This window comes from Hakea prostrata, chromosome 2 (assembly GCF_041222555.1).
Source record: "Hakea prostrata isolate BN-2017 chromosome 2, UWA_Hpros_2, whole genome shotgun sequence".
Taxonomy (NCBI): domain Eukaryota; kingdom Viridiplantae; phylum Streptophyta; class Magnoliopsida; order Proteales; family Proteaceae; genus Hakea; species Hakea prostrata.
Genome location: NC_142601.1, coordinates 68,666,040 through 68,693,519, shown reverse-complemented (window position 1 = coordinate 68,693,519; position 27,480 = coordinate 68,666,040). Strand labels below are relative to the sequence as shown.

General features: G+C 37.3%; 4 protein-coding genes and 1 pseudogene across 6 annotated transcripts; 1 reads left to right on the top strand and 4 right to left on the bottom strand.

The window, feature by feature from the left end:
• Window positions 1-542: 542 nt before the first annotated feature.
• On the top strand, window positions 543-4,148 carry LOC149026025 (small ribosomal subunit protein uS13z/uS13y/uS13x). Its single transcript, XM_089146251.1, has 4 exons — window positions 543-661; window positions 775-935; window positions 1,201-1,389; window positions 3,627-4,148. The coding sequence occupies exons 1-4, from the start codon at window positions 659-661 to the stop codon at window positions 3,730-3,732; spliced, it is 459 nt and encodes a 152-aa protein (XP_089002377.1). The 5' UTR covers window positions 543-658; the 3' UTR covers window positions 3,733-4,148.
• A 1,360-nt stretch (window positions 4,149-5,508) lies between these two features.
• Window positions 5,509-11,190, bottom strand: LOC149026024 (3-hydroxyisobutyryl-CoA hydrolase-like protein 5). The gene is made up of 16 exons (XM_089146246.1): window positions 10,241-11,190; window positions 9,861-9,930; window positions 9,676-9,759; window positions 9,507-9,575; window positions 9,346-9,409; window positions 9,124-9,197; window positions 8,939-9,022; window positions 8,761-8,845; window positions 8,502-8,587; window positions 7,279-7,400; window positions 7,120-7,180; window positions 6,433-6,531; window positions 6,214-6,315; window positions 6,052-6,093; window positions 5,885-5,991; window positions 5,509-5,803 (listed from the first exon to the last, which is right to left on the bottom strand). The coding sequence occupies exons 2-16, from the start codon at window positions 9,891-9,893 to the stop codon at window positions 5,749-5,751; spliced, it is 1,167 nt and encodes a 388-aa protein (XP_089002372.1). The 5' UTR covers window positions 9,894-9,930; window positions 10,241-11,190; the 3' UTR covers window positions 5,509-5,748.
• Window positions 11,191-11,437: 247 nt separating this feature from the next.
• Window positions 11,438-22,856, bottom strand: LOC149026022 (large ribosomal subunit protein eL20). 2 transcript variants are annotated; one of them, XM_089146248.1, is made up of 4 exons: window positions 22,835-22,856; window positions 13,154-13,269; window positions 12,891-12,954; window positions 11,438-11,979 (listed from the first exon to the last, which is right to left on the bottom strand). In XM_089146248.1, the coding sequence occupies exons 1-4, from the start codon at window positions 22,838-22,840 to the stop codon at window positions 11,638-11,640; spliced, it is 528 nt and encodes a 175-aa protein (XP_089002374.1). In that variant the 5' UTR covers window positions 22,841-22,856; the 3' UTR covers window positions 11,438-11,637. The 2 variants fall into 2 exon arrangements, with proteins under 2 accessions (XP_089002374.1, XP_089002373.1); XM_089146247.1 differs by lacking the exon at window positions 22,835-22,856 and adding an exon at window positions 13,494-13,617 and having other exon boundaries at window positions 11,442-11,979.
• Window positions 14,883-19,917, bottom strand: LOC149026023 (large ribosomal subunit protein eL20z-like). Its single transcript, XM_089146250.1, has 4 exons — window positions 19,581-19,917; window positions 17,557-17,632; window positions 17,240-17,357; window positions 14,883-15,371 (listed from the first exon to the last, which is right to left on the bottom strand). Exons 1-4 carry the CDS (start codon window positions 19,786-19,788, stop codon window positions 15,300-15,302), a joined length of 474 nt encoding a protein of 157 aa, XP_089002376.1. The 5' UTR covers window positions 19,789-19,917; the 3' UTR covers window positions 14,883-15,299.
• Window positions 21,957-25,624, bottom strand: LOC149026021 (aspartic proteinase nepenthesin-2-like; annotated as a pseudogene). The gene is made up of 3 exons (XR_016171808.1): window positions 25,338-25,624; window positions 25,093-25,254; window positions 21,957-24,587 (listed from the first exon to the last, which is right to left on the bottom strand). The product of XR_016171808.1 is annotated as an aspartic proteinase nepenthesin-2-like (transcript).
• Between the last annotated feature and the right edge of the window lie 1,856 nt (window positions 25,625-27,480).

Below are 27,480 nucleotides of genomic sequence, written 5' to 3'. Positions count from 1 at the left end.
ATTTATGTGTGTCCGTTGGATGCCTTGTCCACAATAGAAGATTTAAATGTTCTAATACGCACGGAAGTACACCTTGCTCGGACGCAAAGCATTTGCCTTGGACCAAATTTGTGGAGTTTTAAAAAGCCTTGGGGTGAAAAGTTGGGCTATCAGTTTACCGTACAAGTTTCATTGATTAAGGAAGCTAGTCTTTCACTTTCTCATCCTAAACAACCAAAACAATATAAACTTTCTATATACTTTTAAGAGAAGTAGAAAAAATTTGATTTTTTAAAAAATGTTTTCATCCCATTTTTATTCCAGCAAACAAACGCAACCGTAGAGTTCTCAGCTCCTCTCGGTCCTTGGGCGTGGTTCGATGCCCGTATCAGTCTTGGTCGATATCTTGAACCACGTAATGCAGTCATCAGACCACCTGAATACGGTTTGCCCCGACTTTTGGATATAGTCGTCGTTAGGGAACTTACTGAGGGTAATTTAGTCTCGAAATATCACGGAACCCTAGCCCTAACCCGAGTCGCAGTTATAATTTACAACCTCTTGAGCTCTCAGGCTTTCTGTGTTTTCCCGCGAGGCGCTTACGATAGTCAGGGTTTCTCTGTTTTCCTCGTGAGGTGCTTACCACTGCTCCACTGATCTGCAAGCCTAATCTATCACAATGGTATTTCACGCATTTAATCTTTCTCTTAGTTTCGTTCTTCTTGGTTGTCTGTTCATCTGAGCTTTGCTTTGTGATTGATTACTGGATCTGTTCTCTTCTCATGTGTATTTCAGTCTCTGATTGCAAACGAAGATTTCCAACACATTCTTCGTGTTCTGAACACCAATGTCGATGGAAAGCAAAAGATAATGTTCGCGCTGACGTCCATCAAAGGTATTGGGAGGCGGCTTGCCAACATCGTCTGCAAGAAGGCCGACGTCGATATGAACAAGAGGTTTTGATCTTTTTTGCTCTCTGTCCCTTTTTATTCTGCAAGTTGACGAATTCTGTTAAATTTATTTGTTTTCGTGACTTTGACATGCGGTTTTCTGTTGAAACTGAAATCGCTCTACCACTCCCTCTTGGTTATGTGGATTCTAAATGATTTTTGCTTTTTCAAAAGTTACTTATTTAACAAAAGTCTCTATACGTGCGACCTGTGATGAGTCCTACATCATTCCTTAGTTGTTTTTTTGAGTGATTTGTTGCTGTGTTGTTAGGGCTGGTGAACTATCCGCGCAGGAGCTGGAGAATCTCATGGTGATTGTTGCCAACCCTAAACAGTTCAAAATCCCTGACTGGTTTTTGAACAGGAAGAAGGATTACAAGGATGGGAGGTACTCTCAGGTCGTGTCTAATGCGTTGGATATGAAGTTGAGAGATGATTTGGAACGGTTGAAGAAGATTAGGTAATTTCTTATATTAATTGTAATGATTTTCTTTACGTGGGAAGGTTTTGATACAGTAGGATTCATTAACTAATTGCATGTCTCGTTTTAACTTCGCAGCATTATTGTGATGGTATATTGATTATTGCCTCTTACATAGATTTCTCCCTCTAATTAGTATGGTTTACGCTTTATCTTTGCTAGATTTTGATGACTTAAGCGTCCGAAGTACAGACTATTGCGAAAAATGTCTTGTTTTCTATGCAATATGCAATTATTTTTCCTACTCAACTGCAAAATTTTGTGGGAGTATGGCGGTTCTGTAATTCTGTTTTATATTACATTGTTAACCTTTGAATAGCTTTTATCCTGATCTTAGAATAAAGGTTAAAGGTAATGTTGCACTTTTTAAAATATCACTTGTTTCAGAAGCCTTCAAGGCCTCAAGCCGATACTGTTGAATGGATGATCTTGTTTGTGCACGTTGGTGTATTTGGATCCTGGAATAGGGATGCTTATCTGCTTGGTTTACCTTGAATGGTATTTCTTGTATTCATTATCTGTTAAAGTCGGTTTTAGAGGTATAGTTGACAAACTGCATATGAAGTAGGATCCATCTTATTAAAATTGCGGATTGAACTTGTCTGGTTGAATCATGAATATAATGCTATATTTCAAGAATGAGAGCTAAACATTAATTTGTGGATTAAGTTGTCATTTTCTAACTTGGGAAACTTTGGAAGTAGAAAATTAGGTCTATAGAGTTGTAGCCAGCATTGGGGAATTCAAGAAGACATCAAGGCAACCCTATTTGTTTGCAGAGTGATTAGATCCACAATTGGTCTCAATCATGATGGGTGGTAAAAGTAATATTTTGGAAATACAATCATGTTGGACTAAGAGATTCTTGAAGATGTAAGGGAGACTAGGAGAGTGATCTCAACTTATGTTGGTATTGCCGAATGCTGAAGATGTAGCAACATTTTCTTCATCCTAGATTTTGTTTATCTTCTTAGTAGGTTTAGAAGAAAAGTATTATGTTTCATTTTACATCACTCATCTCTTCTACATCTAACTGTACATTTATTGGTGCCTCATTTTTCTGAGCCACAATAACTACCAAGTTTGAACCTCCAAGAGAGCAGTAATTCCGAGATCTCACAGTTGCTTGAGCAACCATCCTTGAGACATCACAGTTCCTTGATTTATTTCTTATCTATGAAGGCTTACCTTAACCACATGTTGAATAACATCTTATTAGGTTAAAGATAATATATATGACATAGAAGATAAAAAGAAGAACAGGAAGATAATGAAACAATTAGCCTTGCCACAGTGAGTTCCTTTAGAAGATTAGGTACTAGTGAGAATGAACTATTTGTAGATGTTAAATTGATAGATTCACTACTTGTTAACTGATGGCGTGATAGGTAAGCTTGCTTTTGGTTCATCTTCTTGTGTGGGAGGATAGTCCTGGTCTAAGAGGCTTGAATACACCACATGCACACTTGGATTGGCAAGCTCATAACGGTTCAGCTGCCTGTGTATGGGTGGACAGAGCTGGTCTAGTAGCGCTTTGATACGCACACACACATATAACCAAAAGGAAAAAGAAGAGGAAAAAAAAGAACACACACACACACACACTCGTGTGTGATCCATGCAATGATGCAAAGTGAACTACCAGGTACTGTTTTATTTTTTATTAATCAGTTCACAGGAAGTCATGATTGTCTCATGGTATTGAAATAATTGCTAGGTTATCTTTAATGCACAAATTTTAAATGTCTTTCAATGGCAGTTGCATCTTTGTAAGTAATACTTGTGTCCAATTGTTTTGCGTTGGACAGAATCATTATTTAAAGGTTATGATAAATTACATGGTTAAGCATCACATTGTTGGCGTTTTCTGTCAAGCTGCACCTACCAAGTATATTGTTAATGGTATACTACAATTTAAGTGCTTGAAAAGAGCACCTTCTTTTTTTTTGGGGGGGGGGGGGGGGGGGTTCGGAACAAAGGTATACTTCCATAAACTATTAGATTTATTTGTCAGAGAAACAGTCAGTTGTTTGGATCTAGGAGGGATTCTCTAGAGCTTTGATTCCTTAATTCTCTGCTACTATTGATTTTTTATCATTCAATAATATTTCCCCTCACCTAGAGAGAGAGAGAGAGAGAGAGAGGAGGGGGGGTGGAGGGTGTGATGTCTGTTTTTAATATTTGATGTTGATGCTGACATATCTGCTGTTTTTTAGGAACCATCGTGGTCTGAGGCACTACTGGGGTCTCCGTGTCCGTGGTCAGCACACCAAGACTACAGGTCGTAGGGGTAAGACTGTTGGTGTCTCCAAGAAGCGTTAAGCTTGTCTGATTTTGGATTTCTAGATAGATTATCAGGTGACTTCTGTAAGAAATTTTGAATTTTTGACTTTATGACATTGTTCTCCAAATTCTTTCGGAGCCACTGTTGATTCAAAGATGATTATGGTTGAATATGAGGTGGGAAATCTCGCCATCCACTCTCCCAAGTTAACGTCTTTTCCTTCCATACAAATTTAAGAATGTCCTTTGGGTTGTTATAGTCCCTATACTGGGTCAGGAACTTGAAGGTCACAACTTGAGACGATAATGATCTCCTTTAAGAGTGTCATTTTGGGACTGGTGCTTTGTTATCAAGTTCCCAAACCAGCTTCCCCGAATTGGAATTCATTTTGTGAACGGATTTCTTATAATTTGTTTATTTTATGAGTTATTTTCACTAGTTTGCTTGCACCGGAAAAGAAAAGGTTGAGTTTCTTGGTGTTAAATTTCCCACTCACTGTTTCATGATATTGGAACTGGGAAGACTTTGAGTTTCTGTAGCATTGTTTCCAATTTTCTTAGTTTTTACGGTTCAATGGAGGACCGTCACAGGTCTCTGTGAACTGTTTCTTTTCACCGACAGAATAATCATATAAACTTAGGTACGGATTCTTGCACCATCCTGGATCTGTTGCTTCAGGACTAGCGAAAAGCTCTAATTCAGGAATGCTGGGTCCTGCTTTCTATGATGTAATTCTGGACTGGAGTATTCGTCTTAGGTGATGTACGCGGCATAAAGAATGATACCTAAATTATGCTCCATCAGTTGAGGGGATTAGGGCTAAGCCATGCGTAAATGGTTGTTTTTGTTTTGTGTTTTCTTGATGGTGGAATGGAAAAAGCTTGGTTTTGATAGTATTGGTGGAGTAAACTACACCACTGATAATATGTTGGTTGCAAATTTTGAATGTGTGCATATTAACATGATTAGAAAAAGTCAACCAAAATTGAGTCCTTTATAAGTATCTCTACAGATTTGAATTTTTTCTTGACAATTTCAGGAACTTCAAATCATTTTCTTCTAATTTCTTAATTGCACATAATTTCCTTTTTAAAGTATATATTGTTCATGAGTTTACTTTCCATCAAATATTTATAGGGTAATAAATAAATAAACGAAAAATAAATGAGAGTAATCATATTTGTACCTAGGAATCTGCTTTGGATGTTTCAAGAACAATGGAACATTCCAATGCTGGTTGTTGAGCTTCAGGATGTTAAACCCAGAGAACCACCGACCCACAACACATGGTAGGTGCTTTTAGATTGTAATGATTTTTGTTCTGTTTCAGATGTTAAAGTTAAGAGTCAAGATCTTTTAGATTCTTCCTCCCACGTAGCCCGGGTTGGTTCCATGTCAACAGTGTCCTTATGTCCAGCTGGCATCGCGGCTGGCTGCTCAATTTTTTTTTTTTTTTTTTAAATAGCAGTGGTGGAACTTCTACATTATGATCGTTTCAGCCACAGAGATCTCACAATCGGTACCCACTCACTCCCTCCAGCAGCAATGGTATAAATATAATCACCGTTTGAATGCTTCTTTAATATCGCTTTGCGGGGCTAAAGATGTACCTACAAGCAAGATTTAAAGTATCGGTATCGAGTACCGATACGGCTAGGTGATTTTAAGAAACGTATCCTCCTATATCGAATATTGTATCACTCTAACTAATGTATTTTATTGTATATGGAAGACGTCGGATGTGGGTCAAAAAAGATCGGGCAGTATCATATGGTATCGTGGGATACTTTAAACCTTGCCTACAAGTGAATTGTCCAAAAATTGGAGAACTTTACATGAACGTCCATTTTTTATTTTTTTCCGCCTTTTTTACAACCAAAAATCTTTCTTCCTATTGAAACCATTTATTTTTCTATTAATAGTAATGAAAACCAGAGAAAGAAACTGTAAAATCAGCCTGAATTCTGTAGAACACTAAATTGTTTAAGGGAGATACATAGGGAAGTATATGTGATGAGGATCTCAAGGCAGCTGAGATGTTAAGATTACTTGAGTCAAGCTGTTCCCTTCAGACTTGGATAAGCTGTATTCTCATACTTCCCATCCCAACTGTTCAGAACTAGAGAAATTAATGGCTGAAGTGAAAAATTGAAGAAAGGAAACTAAACAAAGCAGATTAGTGACACTGACCTGCACTCTTCATTTGCTGGAAGCTTGAGCTCCAATTCTTCTTTAAATGGTTGGAAGACTAGATCCAGTTTCTCTGTGCTGACCTTATCAAGAGTTGCCGGGTCCCACTACAAAATTTTATCAAATTAGATAGATAAGAGAGAGAGAAAGAGAGAGTCAGTAATTACCTTTGGGGAATTATCTTTGTCGATGGTTAGAGCTCTGATACCCTTTCCAAAACAAAAACAAAAACAATTTATTCATCTCTGACATGCATTGCAAAACAAATTGTAAATTTGCTCCACTCTTTTCTTATTTTCACCCAGATGTCCAATAGTTGTAATTACTACCTCATAGACATCACCAAATATTTTGCCTCTTAATATGTTGACTGTGACTCTGAATTCTCTCTTCAGACATTCAGGCAAACTTTGTTTCCTTCCCTCTCGAATCTGTGAAAAATGAAGAAATGGAACTGTAGGATATAGATGCTAGAGCTCGCAAGAAAAGGCCCAAGAAACATAATAAAAATGGCAGTTAGAAAGCACAGACGATCCAAGCAAGCATACCGATCTTAATGTTATCTTTAGTCCTGTGGGAGAAGATCTTTTCAAACCCTTGAGCACTGGACCTATCCATTCATTTCCCTTAATGTTTCCTTCAGATTCCTGAACAGCAAAAGATAAATTTCATAAGGTTTGAACAGGGTGATGGTACAAAACTCAAACAGCCTCAAAACCCATCCTTTTACTGATCAGTTGATCATCTCAATGGCAATTGATCAGTTGGTTGATGGAAGTCCGCAAAGGTTGATGTGCTCAAAACACATACTTGTCCATTGACAATAAACCATAGACCTAATCCTCCAAAAGAATAATCTTAGGCAATTTCTGGTGCAATATGGCTAATGTCAGCAAGACATCCATTTGGCTTATTCAAGTCTATCCCATCAGATGGATGGTCACAGATTTTACTGTGTTTTAGTCCATCAAGGAGGCACGTCTATTTGTGCTTGAATAGGGATCATAAGGGCTGGTATCATAGAAGGTGCCATTTCCAGGTATTCAGATGAATCAGCAATGGGTAAGATTAATAAGAAATGCAAACAGAAGAAGAGTAAGATTGAAGACTGTAAAGAATCAAGGCCTTAAACAAATGTCATGTGTAAGTTAGCTAGAACCTGGCCACTGGTCAATTAAATGAGACCTGAACCTATTTTCACACATCTGCGAGTTAAAGTGATAATGGAAACTCACAAATGATTTTATAATTTCCTCAACGGAATCCTTGCAGAAGCATTTGTCAATTATTGACTGCCTGGTGAAAAAACCAGAAAACAGTACTGTAATACCCATGACACTAATCCTCTTCTCTGAAGGCAGAAAAGACATGCTTCATCAGTTCAGTATTATTACTTTTGTAAGAAACTATCTTCATCAAGTTGAACATCAACAGAGAATTCCTGAATGACTGATTTAACAGCATTGTGGTCCCCAGAGTTCAAACTAATCAAACGCCTCTCAAGCTCAAGCAATTTCTGAAACACAAAAATGTCATAATATGTTAGTAATTTGAACGTCCATGCTTGCAATTGGTATAAATGATACTAACACAAAAATTTGGATGACAATGTCTCAGATTCATTTTTATATTGCTTACATCACCTCCAATATAGGTTTCATCCAGGAACTCCATACCTTTTTTCCTCTCTATGTCTCCATGTACTCTGGGATTGTGGACATACTTGTATGTACCTGTGGCATGTCTAAGTAGGTTTTTGTGCTTCTTAGGTATATCTTTTGTCCATGGAAAAGCCAGAAGCAGTTAATTCTATAACACCAGAGCAATGCCATACATTTTACAGATTCAGATATTGTCATGCTGTTCCAGTTCTGGAAATATAAGCATCCAGTGAGTCTGCAACAGCTCCACTATACTGTGTGGCTGAAAATGCATTTCAGACTTCACATGATGCTGCCTTCTCCAAAAACACAGTGCATTTTGAGACCAGCATTCACTTTTGGGCCATCAAATTCAGTAGCAGATTGACTTAGTTTTTCCCTTTTCTGAGGATTTTCAACTTTTCACTTCCTAAACAGGGCTTGCAGAACTATTGATTTTGATTCCATCTCTCCAAATTAAAGAAGAATAAATATTTTATGGTGGTGTTACAAATGTAAAATTAAGTTATCTAAAATCTCAAATATGTGATTGTTGTGTCCAAATACTTATTACCTGTCTGGGTTCTGCTTCTGCTTCAATAATTATGGAAAAGAAGTGGTCATTCTTCTATAAAATATGAATCTCTTGAAATTGAGCAGGTAATCATTTTTGCAAAACAAGGTGGCTAATGATCTCAAAAGGATATAAAAATGAGTTCATACCACAGTTGAAAACATGCAGATGATTGATATTTATAGAGTATGGAAGTCATAATCTTTAATAAGCATGCTCAAAATCAATCTCCTTCCAAAATGGAGAAAATACTTTAATATGTGTAAGGATATGCAGACAACCATCCACAAGAGTATAACTAACACATGAAAGATTGCAAATTTGATCGTTCCAAGACCAAAGACTGGGAGGACCAAAAAAAAAAAAAAAAAAAAACTAGAAATTGTTGAAGGCTGAATCTCACCTCTGAAGGAACAAAATAGGTTGCCAGACCAGTTGCGATCAATTCCTTCCCATTCAGTCTAGCTCCTGTTAAAGCCAAGTATTCCCCTGTCAAATTGCAATTGACACATTAGTTGCAGGGAGAGTGTAATGAACAAGCATCATCTTCCTAATTGAGTGGTTCTAGTTATTCCTCCCATAAAACGAGCATCAAAACACCATTCTTACCTATTGAACTCTACCTGAATTATGTCATTTTTCTCACTAAGTTGCAAGCTTACCCAAATACCCGGGAAGACGTGGAAGAATGTAAGTGAAGCTGCAGTCAGTGTAAAATCCAATGCTAGCTTCAGGCATGGCAAAAACCTACAAAGGCAATGGGAATCTCATAAATCTAAATAATTCTTCTCAAGAATTATTACTAATCTAGCAATATCTCAAGCAGTGTCAAATACCTACAGTCTTATCTGTGACAACTGAGAATTTCATTGGAACCATAAGAGTTGCACCTCCACCCATGCATATTCCATTAACAAGAGCCACCTGCTAGCAACAACTTAATGGGTAGGACTTAAAATTTCTCCAAACATAATTTGCATAAACAGAATAAATGTTATTTCTGTTCACAAGGCCAGGCCTCGTACCTGCGTTTTCTTATAGATAAACTGGTGATAACACAGCCAATACATTCTATATGCAACCTCTAGGCAGGAATCCTCTGTAAAAGAAAATTCCTAAGTTACTTCTCTGTCCACATGGATATGACAAAGATTGTAAATAATCTTCAGAAAAGCTGCAGATGTTGAGGAAAAAGCATCAATCAGCTTGAAAGTGAAAGAAGTAAACTCTTTGGGTGGAATACGTACCTATCGTCCTCCCATCATAGAACATCTTTAGATCCCCACCGGCAGAAAAAGCACGTCCAGCTCCCTAGATAATATTCATGAACAAAACTAAAAGTATAAGGCAAAAGAGCATGGAAAGCATACCCAGCTACTGAATTCTGATAGGAATTAACAATACTTACCTTGATTAGGATAAGCTCTGTATCATCATCTTTCTCCCAATTCTCCAGATGCTTACTCAGCAGAGAAAGCTATCACAATGAGGGGAATTTATTACTAAAAAATTTACTGTTCAGCAAATACACTTAATAGTTGATAAGGAAATCAAAGAACTGGGAATTAATATGACACCATGTTCCATGAAATGACATTCAGTTGACGAGGCCGGTTCAAGGTGAGCAATCTCACATGATTTACTTCTTCAACAAGAACCACCTAAAGGATAGTAACAAAGCTATTCAGTATTCTAAGAAGCATTTTTCACCACAGATATCAATTGAGTATTGACCATATAGAGAAGACAAAATAGACAGTACCTGTTCTGCTGGGTTTACTGAACCTTGTGCCATTGAAACAGGTAGTCTGTTATAAACCAAAGAACAGTACCTGAATAAGAAACTGATTTAGAACTATGATACCAATGCAGAAGAAATCCAAGCTGGAAAAAGGATATATAAAGGCGAGTAGCTGTGATATTTCATTGTAAGAAGTAATACGTAAGGCCAGTGATGGAAACCACATTACTTAGCAGAAAGGAAAACAAAATTTTGGGTATTTATCAGTCAAATCCTTTCTTCACGCTACCAAGTTTATCAAGCCAACAGAAACTAAAGCCGAAGAAGAAAACGAAACAGACATTTCCTCAAACAATTAACGAACAGAAAGAAAGATCACCATTGATGCGGGAAAAACTCACAATGGCAAAAGTGACGTAATTACCCGGAGAAGGAAAACCAGAAAACAGTTATAGACGTGTTTATAACATGAAACTGGTGAAGCAAGTGCTGTTGAAGGTGTTGATTGACTTCACCAAGTAACGACTACACTTGAGTCAGACCGACCACCTGTCCACTTCCCACACCAACCTGTTTTGAGAATTTTTTACGTATCGAAGCATGCAAAATGGCGAAAGCATGGAGCACGTTGGTGCAATTTTCTTCGTGGATGATTGGCAGGGAAAAAAGGGTCATGAATGATTACCATTTTTCTCCAAAATTTTGATATTTAATCTTCAAATTTTTTCTGGTAGTCATCAACCCAAATTTTACATGGCAACTGGCCTTCCCACCAAAAAACCAAGGATATATTCTATTCATTTGCCACCTAAATCCTACACAAACCCAGTGCCTTCTGCTGTGAGATGCAACTTGGTTTCTATTTAAAAATCTCATAGAAACGCTTTTTTTGACGATTTGGTTGCATTTAAATCTTGAATTCGTAAAAAACTGATGTATGATAATCAGGCTGACTGTGTAAGTGGCCAAGTGCTTTAACAAGTGGATAGACCCAACCGCACGCATGATGGATGGACACTGGTCAGGTTCTACGCTTTCATAAGACAGATCGACTCAAACCCAGTTCATCAGATTCATTTGAAGATTTTAATCCAGAAGTGAAACCATCACCAAGACCCCAACTGACCAAATGAGGAGCTTCTCTTTCAGAGGAAATTAAGTAAAAATTTTGGTGTTTTTTGTTGATTTAGAACCAAACTTCATTACAAACCCGAAGACCAAAACAAATTTGCTAGCATATAAACGCACATAAATCTCTGCAAATAAGACAACCTAAAAAGCATGAGCCAACATAAAGCTGTGAACTTTTGGCAGGTCCCAGGAAGGTGCATGAAGTATAGCACATCCACCTTGAAAAACCAATTCACAACTTGAAGGATTGAAGACGATTGCACAGATCAGACATTCGCCAAGGGACTCCAGTGTACCTTGGATTTGGGACTAGTTAGTAGTTACCCAGCTGGCTTTTCAGCAAGGTTGCCTAAAACATCAAGTGGTTAAGTAGACAACACACCATTAACAAACTTTGCCGGCATCAGCGATGATCACCAGAAACATTCATATGATCATGATCACAATGACTAAATATATAATCATATAATCGATACTGTCAACATTAGAAAAACCTTCATTCTCAAAAGATAAGCTCCATCTAAGTTTTAGACAACAAAAACCTAATATGACTGAAAGAAAACTCCGATAAACAGAATATCTGAGCATCAAACAAAAATTTCAGACTCCCAATAAATCCTAACCTCAAACATCCTCTATGCAACCTGAAGCCGTTGGGAGTTCAGAATTACATGAACAAGTTAGGTTTGGTTGCCTTGTATGTGGTCTTCAACTTCCTACTTGGAGGCCTAACCTTCCTGAACACCAAGGGGAACTTGATCTTGGCATTGTGGAATTGCTTGGTGCTATCTCTCTTGCAGAGGCTGGCAGGGACGGTGGCAGTTTTGATGATCTGAATGCAGGGGAACCTCACTCTGTGTCGTGAAGCCATTTCATTGTACATCTGTTCAACACCGCCATTAAGAGTGGTGTCACGGAATTCCTTGTACATGTTGTGATAACCAGTCCGGCTTTGATAACGCAGCCAAATTCCATAGTTCTTAATCTTGGTAGGATTCTTCTCGAAAATCTGCAACAAGATCAGAACCAAAATCATTTTGTTTCTCCAAACTGTTGGAAAACCCATGTAATCGATTGCAGATGGCCAACAGAATCTTAAAATTTTATAAACCATGAAATTCAGAAACCAATTGATGAATACATATCTGTTGTGATCCCAGGTTCAAATCTCTATGGGCCCATAAGACCAGTAACTGCCGTAGTAAGTAAGTCTATTCCTTTAGACTTATTATATACACATTATGAACATAAATGGCGTCTTAGGTAAACTTTGAAGGCCCAAAATCCTGTATGATGACTCAGGCCAGAAAGGGAACAGGAGGGCAACTAATCAAGTCCCAGAGATATATGAAAAGGTTTTGTTCTGCACTGCATTTTTATATCCACAAGGTAATATACATGAATGGATAACTTCCAAAAAAAGAGTTCGACTCTGCAATACAGATCCTACCAACTCGGCCATGACCATGAACTCAATTATTGATCTACTGAGAGTCAATCATTTTATAATGCTTAATAACAAAGGGCAACGAACTAGCAATTAATTCATCTAAACAAAATTGTCCTCCCATGTATCTGTGTCGCCTGCTCATTATGAATCTTATTATCCAGGATTACCATCCTGAGTTCCCAGGCTTATTGCTGACTAATCCCACAGCATCTACCAAAATCCAATCCCCACATTTCAAAATTTACACTAGATTTGTTTAGGTAATAAGAAACAAAATAATATCGGTAGTGTCGATATAATGTTATTAATGTCCTATACTCCTATAAAGAATATTTTACATCTTAAGCAACAACTTTGAAGTATGAATATCACACAATTACCGTACTACCCATTGGCACCAAGCATTCCGATTGACAACTCACATATGACAAAGCAGCCAACAAAACAGGACACGTAAAATGCAAACCAACCTCATTGATTGCAAGAACTTGTCCATTGCTCTTCTTCACCTTCTTGAGCTTCCTCAAGAAATACCTAAATGGATTAACGAGAGCACAAATTCATCAAACAAAAAACACACAAATCATAATAATTACACTATGACAGAATCATCCAACAAAAACGATAACAACCAATTAGTCGTCACAGAAGTAACAAGACACATGGAATCCAATCAAATGAATAAAATCTTACACAAGCAGTAAAACTAATGGTTTGGGTTTAAGTCCCTTACCAGAACTTCGATTTCGCACGGACATCGTTCGTCGCCCAGAGTTTCATACGGTAGATCTTCGGGTGTTCATCAGATTCAGTTGGAAGTGCTCTACCGACCACCTGATACTGGTGAAACTGGATCGAACACAAAACACACCCATCAATACATTTTTACCAAAAAAAAAATGATTTTCTAAAATACGTTAATTGGAAAATATTTATCTGCTGCTCAAGAATTCAGCTCTAATAGGGCAAATCTATTACAACCCCGGAAAATTTAGAGTTATATTTCACGAAAACAGAGATCTAGGAGGCATTCAGGATGAGAATACACTAAATCATAAAAGAGAAAGGCTCACCCTGAATGTAACCATTTCTGCAGAGAAGGTATTTTAGCAAGAACCTTCAAGTCTGTTCTCCTGCTTCTTCCTCCTCCCTCCTCTTCCCGTTGGATTTTGCGGGGACTCTTCTTTAGGTTAAATACGACAGACAACTTCAGAGGGTTTGCGAGCTGGGGACAAAACCCTAAATTGTGCACAACCTGGGTTGGGCCAGGGTTCTGCTAGGATTGGGTTCACATGGGCTCTTATGGGCTGGGATGGGCTTGGACTAAATAACGTCAATTTGGACACGTATGGTAGGTTGGTTTAGAATCATTGTCTTTTAAATCCTTGCAGCTCTTAGAAGGCCATGCATTTCAAATTTAAATTTTTTTTGGTCAGACTAATGCCGGTCATAAAATTATTTGTTTGGTTAACCTAAAACTTTTGAATGAATTATGTCCATTCATCCTAAAAATGCATGGTATAGTTCAATATACAATATCACTGAAATCCGATATCATATAAAAATCTCATATCCACGTTTAGGTAAAAAAATAAACCCTAAATTTCATGAACCGGGAACCAACAGCTATTTAACCCCCCCCCCCCCAAAAAGAAGAAACCAACGGTTGTGATTAAAATTGCTATGTATAATTTAGAACACTGCATGAGACAAAAAAGTGGTTAATCCTCTATACCAACACCTCTCAGTGAAGAGGTCATGTGTTCAATTATGCTTAAAAAATCGCCTCTTTCAAAAAAAAAAAGGGTTTTTGAAAAAAAAATGTTAATCCATTAATGTGGTTGATTTACAGTAGGGCTTGCTTTTCCATGAGAAGTAAATTGTTCACAACCCGAGTACAGTTTTACGCTAATGTGACAAAACGGAGGGGGTGTTTATGTTTTATTTCCCCCCTACACAAACCATAATATGTGAGCCATTTCAATTTTGAGCTTGTGCCATACACAACTTTTAATCCCCTTTTGAAGTCCTTACAAATGTCTCTATCCTTGATTGATACATGCAAATACAAGGATGATTCAAGGATAATAGAGGTCCCTTTGAGGGACATTGTTAATGATCTACATAAGTTTGTAGTGTCAGTGAGGTGCTCACTTGTTGAAAAATTGATCAAGGGTTCAATTCGTAGAAAGAGCCTAGAGCCTTGGGCATTGTCCACATATTAACAGAATTGGATGGAGACTCCATAGGGGCAGAATTGAAAAGTGGTTTTCCAGTTTTGGTTGATCAAATATTCCTATCAAGGCAAAGGAAGTTGGTGCAGACCATTTGCGATTCAACTTTGGTGCTCCGCATTAGTGTCAATCATTAGCAGTTCAACGTGTTGCACATTACATGTCCAGCATTCATGTCTCGGCCAATATCTCATTGGCATAAGATTTGAAGTTGGTGCTGATCTTTTTCATTCACATTTTCTTTCTATTTATATTTCAGGTTCCACCATATATCCAACAGTCAAGTTGCGGTCCTTTGTATTGATGTGTTATCAACGCATGGAAAAAGGTTTAGACAATCAATAGGATATACAAACAAAACCAGCCCATACAGAAAATTACACTATTGCAATCTTCTACCTTCACAAAATGAAGAAAGGTATATTGCAGTCGTTTAGATAGAAGCATTTCTTGTCCAGATTAATACAGACATCTGAGAATTTCATGATCACTTTGCAGAGGATAGACTATTTTTGAACACATTATATCCTTCACAAAAAAACTCAGATGGGAAAAATAATAATAATTAAAATAACACCCTGATTATTTCAGAATTTAGTGGGGAATTTACATCTATCTTTTTCTGAAGAAGCTTCTTTCCGTGGATCACCAGTCCCAGTCCCAGTCATGAGTTCCCTTTGTTACACCAAAAACGATAGCAATTACAGCGAGCATGGCCTGCCAAGTTTGATTCAGTTTTCAGATTGCTAATTAATAAAAGCTAGCAAAAATGATAAATCTGGATAAAGCAAGAGAAAAGCTACTGCAACTTGAAACACAAAAATAAAAAGGAAGAGAAAAAGAATGGGCAAGCACCAGTTTGGATACTAAAGAGCAACTAATCCAAACAAAAACTTAAGTCCATGCTCACTCATAATAGAAACAAAGCCTTCAGGTTGACCCAAATTGTGAACAACTGATCAACGAACACTGAAAAATAAACCAGGGCTCAACCAGAGAGTCGATTCCCAAGTTTTAAAGTCAAGCTGTAGTAGTTTGACTTGCCCAAGTTTGGATACTATAAATGGAATCTGTATTAAACCACAACCCCTAAACCAAAACCCTATGGCAACAAGAAACACATTATATAAAAAATTTGGAGTCAAATGGTAAACCTTCAACATTAATTAAAATCTAGTACCAAAAGCAATGTACATAAGAAACGATCCATGATACATACAAAAGATAAACAGCACAGGATGTGTTGATGATGATCCATAGCAGCATTCTCTTTTTATTAGATTTATCTAACACTTGCTTTACCCAGCTGAATTTCTTCACTTGGATGCCAAGACTGGTGAATAAGGAAGCTGACAACTTGGTCAAGTAAGGGGTGGTTACACCTTCAATATTTTTTGGGAAGTGTTCCTTTGTAAATCATGGTCAGTCGAGGGTTCTATTGTTCTGTTGTTACTTTTCATCATCGAGAACACTTTGACCACTTACATGGAAGAAATTGTTTTTTATTAGCCATGGGATCTCAATAAGATCTTGAAATAAGATCGATCCCAAGCTAAGAAATGCACTAGAGCAAAGACTGTGGTTGATATCTAAGTTTTGCAAAACTAGGCATGTGATAAGCAAGATCTCAAATATCTGAAAGGATAGGGGTACTTTTTCCTTCTAGAACTACACTAGGCACTCTGAATCTCAACAAAGGCTATTATTTTCTTTTTTTAACTCTGAAAACAAACACAGAGCCTTCCTACTGTATGAAGAATTTTCCAATGTAAGGTGGAGCATGAGATTATGTATTTCTCTTTCACTTATGGTCTACAGGTATAGAGAGCAGGGATTGACATCACAGGGTGTCTCTCCTCCAACTATATTATTCAAGATGGATTTAGTCCCAATCCTGAGACTCGCTTAACTTGCTCAGTTCCAAACACCATGCCAGAATTAACATCCCCAAGCTCTCAAATGAAACAAGGAACTTCTAGTTCGCAGGGAAGGAAAAAACAAATAAAGAAGTGAATTGCTAAGACTAAAGAGCAATTACTATAATATAGTTTTAAGTAATGAGATGTTTATCATCCATGGGTGATGTGCTCAGGAGTTTCAGGACCCTGGATGTTGTCAGATTTTGTTAATCCGGCAATCTTCGGCGCCACTGCCTTCAAGGCTATGATTTATTACTCTTTCCCTCATTGCTATTAAAATTATTATTAATTCCCTACCACTTCAAAATAATAACAACACTAACAAATCAATCAAATATCCAACACTAATACCAAGGGGAAAAAAGGGAGGGGGGGTGGAAGGGTGGATACCCAACATTAACTTGAAATATTGAAACAACTGAAGCCCATACAGCTTAAAATTTTTCAAGCAAGATAAACAGGGACTAAGCATGAACAATTGCCAACGATCAAAGTCAAGCAGATTTAACAAATACATCAGCCTTGATGCACAGAAAAGCCGGACAAAAAAGCAATAGTAAACATCTGTATGGTATAGAATTTGAATAAAGACATTTACAAAGGCAAAACCAAGAAACAGATGGTCCTTCATATTCAAATGAAATATGGTAGATAAGGAACACTTACAGCAACAGTACAAGCAATGAGACCAGGCTTCTCTCTGTAATCTACCGACCTAACACAGATCAGTATGATTGCTCCAACATACCAGGGGACGGCCGCAAGAAAGAAACCAGAGATAAAACTGGGAAGTACAGATAATTCATATTCAATCACATCTATTTATAAATAAGCACCAATAAAAATATTATTTCAAACGATCCAACAGACATACTATCAGAAAAAATAATAATTTTAATCATAAAAATGGTGCATTTTTCATAGATGTCCAACTTTGTTTTAAAAAAAAATACAGTTATAAAGAACAAAATCTGTGAACTTACAATAACCAGCCAATACCAATACCACAGCAAGGAAGGCGGCGCTCTCTTACAGGTCTTACTTCAGCAACTGCAATAACTGAAAACCAGCCAGAATAAACTGGTAAATGGATGCTGGTAACTGAGTATGAAATGATAATTTAACAAAAATTCAAGACAAATTTTTTTTGGATGAATAAAATTCAAGACAAAGTTGAAGTACAAAATAATTTCAAGATGTGATTTATGGAGAATTTTTGTCTACTCTGGAACGCAGATACATTTGAAAAAAGCTGCTAACAAAATTGAATAGCTATCTCAAAGGAGTTTAGCTGTCCAAAAAGAAACACAAAAAGGAATTTAGGCCAAAGTTGAACGGATAAGATACATAATATCTCCTGAGCTATTCTGCCAGAACTAGGCTGACAAAGGATACTATCACCTGATGATGGGATGTTCAACCTGGACAAATACAGAACAGCTCCTAAGAAATTCCACAACAACACTAAATCACCATGGTATTCCACACAAGCAAAACATCCTCAGGCAGACCCCATGGATGGGACAAGCCACAACACTTTCCAGACATATACAGTTACAACACATCTTTATATGCAACATGGAACTAGTACAGGATTACTATGAGTTTTTCTTGGAAATTTTTTCTTTGGTCTCTGGGGGGCTCACACAATGTGTCTTTTTAAATATGTCACTGATAGTTGTTGATATGGGTGAACAAACATGATATGAAGCCACCATTATTTTTCAATCCATTAGTAGATCAAAAATAATGGCCAGACAAAGATAAGATTAGGTACAGAGGTAATTCTGCAATAAAGCACCTATTGTTTTGATCTCTTCTTTTATACTGCTTTTTCCTTTTCTTTTATTGGGGGAGGGGTAAACAGCCCAGTGGCTGTTGGCTACATCAAGCTTGATTAAACATTTTCATTGGGGGTTCATATTTTTAGAGTAGTTCATTCTTTAGGAGAAGTCTTCTTCTTCTTCCTCATACTTTCCATTATTGTTTACTAAGTTTTGTAATATCAAACTGTTACCCTCTTACACCATTACTTTCATCATCAGATCACTGTCACTTCATCACTGTAACCAATGTAGATCCATTAGCTCCTCATTTTTTTTTTTTTTTTTTTTTTTGTGGGGGGGGGGGGGGGAGTAAATTCTTCATAAGCCATTACCATCATCATAACCCTTACCTATTCAAGCACCATCTTATCTCTGGCCCTTGGACTAATTCCTATAATGATGTGGCCTTACCTTGCTTTGGCAAAGAGGCTGTTTTCAGACTCAAAACCATGACTAACTTATCAAAATAGAGCAACCTTATCATTGCACGAAGATCATATTGCAGAAAACAGGTTAAATGAAGGTTCTTCCACCATCACCTCACCAAGTTCAATTGTAATTCACTTTATCCCAGATGTTTAATTGTTATACATTCAACCTGCTTCATCAGGTTTTGAAGTTCTAGGAGTTTACATCCCTACCCTGTTCCTTTGATTGTACAAGTTACCAGATTCCAGTTCTATAGGCAGCCAATCCCCTTCACATTTTCCACTTTGACTTTGTGATCTTCAAATCTTTTAAAAACCCAGTCAAGTACATCGATATGCCCCTTAATCCACTGCATAAATTGATATTTGACTAGAATCCTATTTTCAAGTGCAAACACGTTTCATCAAAATCAATTGAAATGATATTTAAATCTAGTTGCAAAATAAAGGACTATTAATGAAACCGGAGGCAGAGTAACTACAAAGTGTTCTGGAAAGAAGACAGACATTATTCCTGCATACGAAGACATAAAAATTGTAAGGGAATTGAGAAGTATGTGTATTGTCCTGCATACGAAGACATAAAAATTTTCCTGCATACGAAGACATGAAATTTTTCCTGCCCAACAAAATCTATGCTTAATCAGAAAGTTCTCACCAAGATCAACAATCTACTAATAAAAACCAAATGAATCCAAATATTATCCTCCATTAAAGGAAGTAACACGAAAATTAGAGAGAGAAGAACCATACCTGGAACAGCTTGATAGCCATGAGCAAAGTAAGGAGGAGCAGACGGCGGGTAATGGGAAACCACACCAGGAGGAGGAACCGGCTGAGGGATTCCGATCACCGTCTGAGGCGGAGGATAACTAGGAACACCTTCAAATGTTCCATATTGTTGATGTTGTTGCTGATAATCACCACCCACAAATCCTCTGCTCTTTCCTTCTTCACTCATCTTCAGAGACAAAAAGGAAACGAACCCACGATTCTACAATTTAGGGTTTCCCTCGTTTATATTACCGATCAAATCGTGGTTTTCCCCTTTCTCTCCAAGATTCACAAATAATTTGCAGATCAAATCGTGATAACTGCTTACGCTATTATCTGGATTAATAATGCGGAGGCGCGTAGCTAAGCTTTACGCGCCAACACCTCCTTCCGAAATCGACCCTACACGTGGCGCACACAGAGCCTTTTGGACCCACTTTCGATATCTGGTGAAAAAACAACATGAACATCAAAATGGAATTGATGAAAGATTCCAATCTAAAGGTCTTCAATCATGGAATACATGAACGTAGTATATTCCAAGCGGGTATGAACTTAACTCCTAATTGAATTTTCTTTGAGTTTAGCTTTAGCATTAAGTAACGTTATAAATTCATTAAAAAAAAAAAAATTCAAACTCATCTTGAAAGTTGAAGTTATTATTTAACTCCAGTCTTAGGTTATAATTGACATCAATTGATCTAGGGTTTTGCTTAACTTAAAAGAAACGATTAAATTAGTCGTTCACAAACCAATTTGAACATTGATGACAACCTAGTTTAAATGTGCAATCTGATTTTTTGCCATTGATTTGAATTTTTGACTCTTCTTTGGATTATTTTTGCACATCATATTGTATTGATCTCGTAGCTCTGATACCATGATACAACTGCTCATGATCCCTCGTAAGCTAGGGGTTTTGTGTGTTGCATCCCTTTATGCCATGTGACTTTATTGCATAGAGCCATACATGTATGTAGACCTGAAGACACAGGGAAGATCATTACTGTAATACTCACCTAACAGCTCTAGCTTTAGGGATAAAACAGTTAATGCCCATTGCAATTATGGAAAGGAATTTAATCTCAGCTATTGATGATAGAAGCAAGTCATTAAAGTCAGAACTAACTTGTATCCTATATGAAGAACTAATGGAACAGGTAGCCCTGCTGGATACATTTCTTAGTCCTTTTCTTTGCTTTTGAACCTCAGCTATTAATGACATGTTCACCAAGTTCTTCCTTACCCAGATATGGTTATACTAGTTCTCAAAGCAATGTTTGATCACTTCTGGTTTTATCTTTGAGGCAGTAGCCTTCTTTTTATTAAATGTCAATCTTATTTATGAGGCTTTTAATGTCCTACCTGAATGCATTTGGTGATCATTACTTGAGAAAGCTTCCAAACAAAATTCCCAATTAAATGTCCTGGTGCACCAGAAATTCAAGCAGGATTAAAGGTCTCAGAGAAGGAAAAAGATTTGAAACAACAGGCCAGAGTCCTCAGAACATTCAACAACACCAACACATGAAAAACATGCCTATGGTAGGCTGTTGGATCATTACTCATAGATGATAAAAACAATGTGTGAAGCATCTAAGATATATTTAAAAATTAGAATTGTATCAGGTGAATCTGCTGAATTGTTCCTGAGTGGGTGATCCTTGCAGTGTTCTTAGGGTTTATGCTGAACTTGGAGATTCTGGCTGAGCCTGAAACCAATTGAGATACTGATTCCTTTCGGTGGGATATCATGGTAGGCAAATTGGAAGAAATCATTGATGGTTCTCATTTTTTTGATTGTCAACTGGTTTATTAGATTACTCTTCATATGGTTGTAGACTTGTGAATTTATAGCAACTAAAATCTTGCTTGAATGTTGATTTAGTTAGTCTGAAGCAATGACAATTTTAACAAGTTAGCTTCCTTTGGAAATACATCATATGAATTGGTCACAAGTTCTCACAATTGCACTGTTCCACCCTTGGATCATATTGTTGACTGCCTTGGCCAAAGTAAGAAATGGAAGAGTCATACACAACCAAACAAAGCCTCACCCTCCTACATTGCAGGTTGGCTATAGGAACCTAATCAACCATTCTATTCTGTTCAAATATAAAAAGTCCTGGCACTTAAGGTAAACATTTTTGCTAGGACTTGGGAGAAACTAGGTCTTAACCTGAGTTATCAATCATGGCACCTAACCAGTAGTTCTAATTCTATTAGGCTTGCAAACAAATATTGTAGCTGATGCCCCAACCATTAGAAAAGAGCATGGACTTGGAAGGATGAACTTTTCTCAACACCATTTTGAAGCTCTTACTCCTTATTGTGGTTGGGGCTGCATCAGCATTAACAACCTTGTGTGCATGCCATAGAAGATCTGCTGTGATAGCAGTGGGATACACTATCTTCTTATACCATGAAACTGAGGGTGGGAATTCTTAGAATTTGAGCTTCGTGGACAGGAATTCCTTGTTTAGTAACATTCTGATGCTGATGGTTTTCAGAAAAGTGTTAACTTTTCTTAATTATTAGGAGTTTCTTCCTTTTCTGACTCTAACCTTTCACTATTCATCTGTTGATTTGATCAAATGTAAAGCCACTCTTTTAACTGGTTTTGGACAATGCTGATGCATTATTAATTTGTATAGGAGTGCAGTGCAACCAAGGTTGCTTGAAGGTACAACTATCAATTGTAAGGTTGAAGTATTCAAAAATCTGTAATTGCTTTGTGATACTGGATTCCAATAACTGTCCATTCCCTAATTATATGAACAGGTGAATGATGTACTATATAATCCTGAAAAACCAAAGTTGGATCTCACCCTAGGATTCTCATCCATGGACTTTAAAATAAATCATAAAAGTAAGAGTAGAACTCTGAAATGTTTAACAAGGTATACTTCTCTTTCTTCTTTCTTGCTTTACAAAAGTATGACAAACTCATTAGCAATGCTAACCAGATCAAACTTGAAATTGGGGAAAATTTTGATAAAATATATATTTCAAGTGTTACTCCTACCTTTCTTCAAAGGGGAATGAACTCAGAGTCTTCTCCCCACAGATTTCTAATATCTATACAGTTCTCCAATCATCTTGCTGAACAGTCAAGAGCTAACATCCTAGGATCAACACTAGGGTGCACTTAAGAATTTATGTGGACTTCAGCATTGCATCTGAATGTTCAGGTCTTACAGTGATGAACACTGATCAGTCTCATTAACCATCACCTTCATGTTTAAAAGCTTCTAAACATCAGAACACTTCATCGGTGCAAAGCCAAGCCTAGACTTCTTTGTGTCATACAAGATATGGAAATTCTGCTGCTGGTAGTTCCCCAGTATTGAAAGAGAAGAAGGTGTACCTAGAACTGCCAAACAAACAATCTCCTCGGGGTCAAGTCGGATGAAATAATTCTCAACTGGGAAATTCCATACAGCTCCATCTTCAAACAGAATTGCAAATTCAGGCAACTCTACTTTCTCCACTCCAGACACATTGTAGCAAAGATCCAACACAGGCAAATCCTTCACTACAGGGTAGCCCTTCACTTTCTGGGTGAACGCCTCTTTGATTAACTTATATGCAGGGTCAGCAAAGTAACTAAGTGTTGTACCCGAATCGATGATGGTTCCTCCAGCACCCTCGGACGACAACTGCCATGTCTGCTCTGGGATTTTTAAGGCCTCTCCACCGACCATGATTGATTTGATCTGAATATAGTAGAATGTATCAACTGGGTTTGCTTTTCCAGCCACCAATTAGGTGAAATTCAATTCGGGATGGCTCATGAGGCTCTTGTCTTCCCCAAAAATCAATTTGCTGCTCACGCTCAAATCGCTGTCCCTATCCACAAGACAGTAGGAGAAAGTGTGTCCATAGAGTGATTTCAGCTGAGAAGAGAATGAGAGAGGACCCCTGCCAAGTCCTAGTAATCCAGCTGCTCCATGAAAGAGGCCTCTGTTCCAGTGCCCACATCCAAACATGACATTTTCAACTTTCTGGAATTCAGACTTTCCAGCAGGCGATGTGAGATTGACGGTGAAGGTTTCCACAGCAAAATCTCCGGTGGTGTTTGAGAAGTCACCATACCAATAGAAGTAAGGGCAGCTCTGGTTCTCAGATTTGCAGGGCTGTGGAGGATCAGGAGAGGATACCAGTTGACAACGAGGATCATGGCAGGTTATATTCTGAAAAGAAGATGACTCTTGTGGGTTATAAAAGGGGCCATTCTGCTCAAAACAGTCATGGCAGGGAAGACATTGTATCCAATTGAGATCACTTCCAGTATCAAGTATCAGAGAGAAATGTTTTGGAGGGGTACCCACAAACACATCCATGAAATACTCGCCTGATCCAAGGGTGACCCCGGATTCTAAAGTAGCCATAAGGCTGCCAATGGAATCCTCTGTAATAGATTCAGGTGCTCCTGATGATGGAGAAACCTGTTTAAGCACCTGCCGTGGCTGCTTCTCCGCTGTCAATCTTGCGAGCATGTTTTGATTCTTCTTCTCCTTGATCCTCTTGTGAAGTGTATGGATTCTGGTGATGTCTCTGCAGGTAAATTCAGTAACTGATTCCTTCTTCCCAATCTGGGCTCTTTGGGTTGATCTGTGCTTGAGTTGAAGCTTTAGAGATCCTTTATGGACTTCTTCGCCACTTACCAGAGAGCCATCACCGTCGTCGTCATCATCTTCTTCTTTTTTTTCTTCAGGCATGGCTGCTTCTGAGAGCTTAGCAGGAGTCCTCGTCATCTGACATCCTGTATCGGCCGAAGAAGCAACTGAATTGAAGCCTGTTAGATCAGAAAGCTGTACCCCGACAAGCCCAGATTCATTCAACTTGAATATGCTTTGGCCTGGACGTGCTGTAGCAGCACCGAAAGCACAGAAGCAGAGGGAAAGGAGAAACAATAGGAAAATTTTGTGAAAAACCATGCCTTCTTCTTCTTCTTCCGCCTCTCTCTTTACTGAACAACTCGCCCTATATGAAAATACCCAGAGAACAGAAAGTTCAAAACCACAATAATTGAAAAAACCCAATAAGAAACTTGAGACTAAAGGAGAAGATATCAATCGAAAGAGTTTTAATTGGTGATCACAAATGGAACTAAGCAAGTAGAACAGAATCCAAAAGGCCAAAAAATTAATGAAAATGGAAGCCAAAAAGGAAGCTAGAATTGTTCCTTTAACAAGTTCAATTGCAACCCAGATGCAACTAAATGGGGAAAAATGAAAAAAATGAGAGAATAAGAATGTAACAGTTGAAGAACCCAGGTATACTTAAATATATGTTAATAAAAAAGATTAAAAAGGAAAAAGAAGTAACGCAGAAAGAGGATAACAGCGTTATTAGTCTAGGTCTCTGGTGGAGACTTTGAATCGTTGGTAAAAGCAGAACAAAGCTGAAAGTCTAAAACACGGCTTTGGAGTAGAAAAAATAATGAAGGAAATGGTCTTCTCCTTTACTTTTTTTTTCTGTATTTTACCTGGTCTTCTTCTTTCTCACCCTTTCTAACTCCATTAGATTTCACATTACTCCCGAGTCCTAACTATGTCTCTCTCGCTCTTTCCTTGCGACTCCATCTTAGCTTTGGTTGGTTGAACTGAATGGGTTTAAAGCTAAACTGAAAGTTGAAACCGAATGATAGCTGCAAAGAAGTTACTGCTCAAGTGCTCAGGTCGCAACAGGTATTTAAAGAAGCAAAAATTCTTACAAAGTAGTGATTTTCACCTTTCTCATTTATGCCCATGTCTTCAATTGAAGTCCTTCGGCTAACATTGATGGAAAGCTAATAGAAGACAGTATTTTTCTTTCTGGTAGAAAAGTTAAGGGCAGACGTTGAAGAAAGCAAAAGTTGAAAACGACGGAGAACACATAGTGGATTTTGACTTGCTAGGATGGTTCGTTACATATGGGTCCTTCAGCCACACACACAACTTCAAAAAAAAAAACACTTCTTCTTTTATAATTTCAATTTGTTTACCATAGAGAGAGAGGTGGTTGGGTTGAAATTGAAATTGGAATGAAAATTGAGAATCTGCGTGCAAGATTCAAATTCTATGTATGAAAAGGGTGAAATTTGCTCAGCAGATAGATTCTTGAACAAGGGCTCTAATGATACAGAGACCCTATTACATTCTTTATTGTATTTTGGTGAGATTTCGCTTTTGGAAGTGACATTTTGCTGAGATTTGACTTTTGATTTCAGTCAATTTTTTTTTTAATAAACAGTATTTATATGAGAAGGAAACCCAAATATTATCTTTTGATTTAATTTCTAATTATAAATTTATATAGTTAGTCAACATTATTTTATAATTTTAATTACATTGTTGTTCTCAATTATAAATTTAATCAACAATTTGAAATCTTTGAATTCATGAATGCGAAATTTATACCCGTTTGGTTGGAAAATTTCTTGGATTCATGAATTATAGAGATTCATCTTTTTACATTAAAAATATTAAATATTTGTACATTCATAAAAATCTGGTCAACTAATCGGTTTCCTGGAATGAATCCACATATTTCATTCTATAGATTCAGATTAACCAAACAATTAATTTTATAAATGATGACTCCATAGATTTGAAATCTCTAGATATTTGAAATCTCCAGACTTACATAACCAAAAAGACCATAATCAATCTCATAGATTTTTAATTATGTATTTCAAATTATAGTTTAGTCAACCTTATTTTATTATTTCTATTATATCTTTTGTTTCCAATTATAATTTCACCCTAACTTTACTTTTACAAAGCCAGAACAAGAAGATAAGCTTCCTAGCTCCAAACCACTTATATACAAAACTGCAGTGTTATAATTGCAGCTTTCTTGGGGGTAAAAATTGCAGTTCTGATCTGTTCATCGCCAATTGGCACACCTAAAAGGAAGAGAATCTTGCCAATTCGGCTTCAGAAAACAAACACCAATGTCAAAACTCGTGAAGAACAGGTGAGCTAAGAAGAGGGTCCCAGTCCACCAACCCTTGAAATATAAGGTAAACCTAGTAGAAGAGGCAATCGTGTCCATACAGACAAAATTCATAAAAAGAATTTCATCGAGTTTGGGTTGGCAGAGATTTATGGGTTAATTAGTACATAGCAATCCAGATGGTGGGACTTATCCAATGGCATCTTTGAATTCTTTTTAGTTGATAAGAGAGCAATCCATTCAGTTCTTTTGCTTTTCCACCATTGGAACTTTTGGTATTGAGAAAGACAATGATCAATCAGCCACAAGATTTGCCTTTACTGTGCTGCAACTTGAAATTTCAAGAGCCAAAAGCTTGAAAGGAACAGTTTTAGGATCTGGGTTGCATGTATATTTCCAGTATTTAGAAAGTTAAAAGAGTAGCAGAAAGATCCACAAAGTTGGCCAAGGGGGAAGCAGCAGGCTATAGTGGCGACCACTACCACCATCAACACTACCTTTCAAGAGTCAAAAGAGAAAATTAATTTCCCAATACATTGCAACATTAGAGTATGAATTGACTATTGCAAATGGTTCAATGAATTGGTTACCCTCCAAAAATGGGCACTTCTAGTGATTACAGAAAGAAACCCTAGACCAATATTCCACACTCCAAAGATATTTCCAATTGAATTTTTCTTTTTCTTTTGTAAAGGGCTTCCTTGGGTTCATACAGGAACTCATAACAGGTCAGGAAGGAAGTTGTAATGGAAACAGAGTATAGGTAGACATGGTCAAAGATTAATCGATCGACCACCATATTGGACTGGTTCCATTCATGGCTGTTGTAGTAGTCTACTTTGCAGGTTAGGGTTTATTAATTCATGGTCAAATATTATTAATGAAGTAGGACATACACATTAATGACCTTAACAGGAATTTGATCTTCTTTTTTATT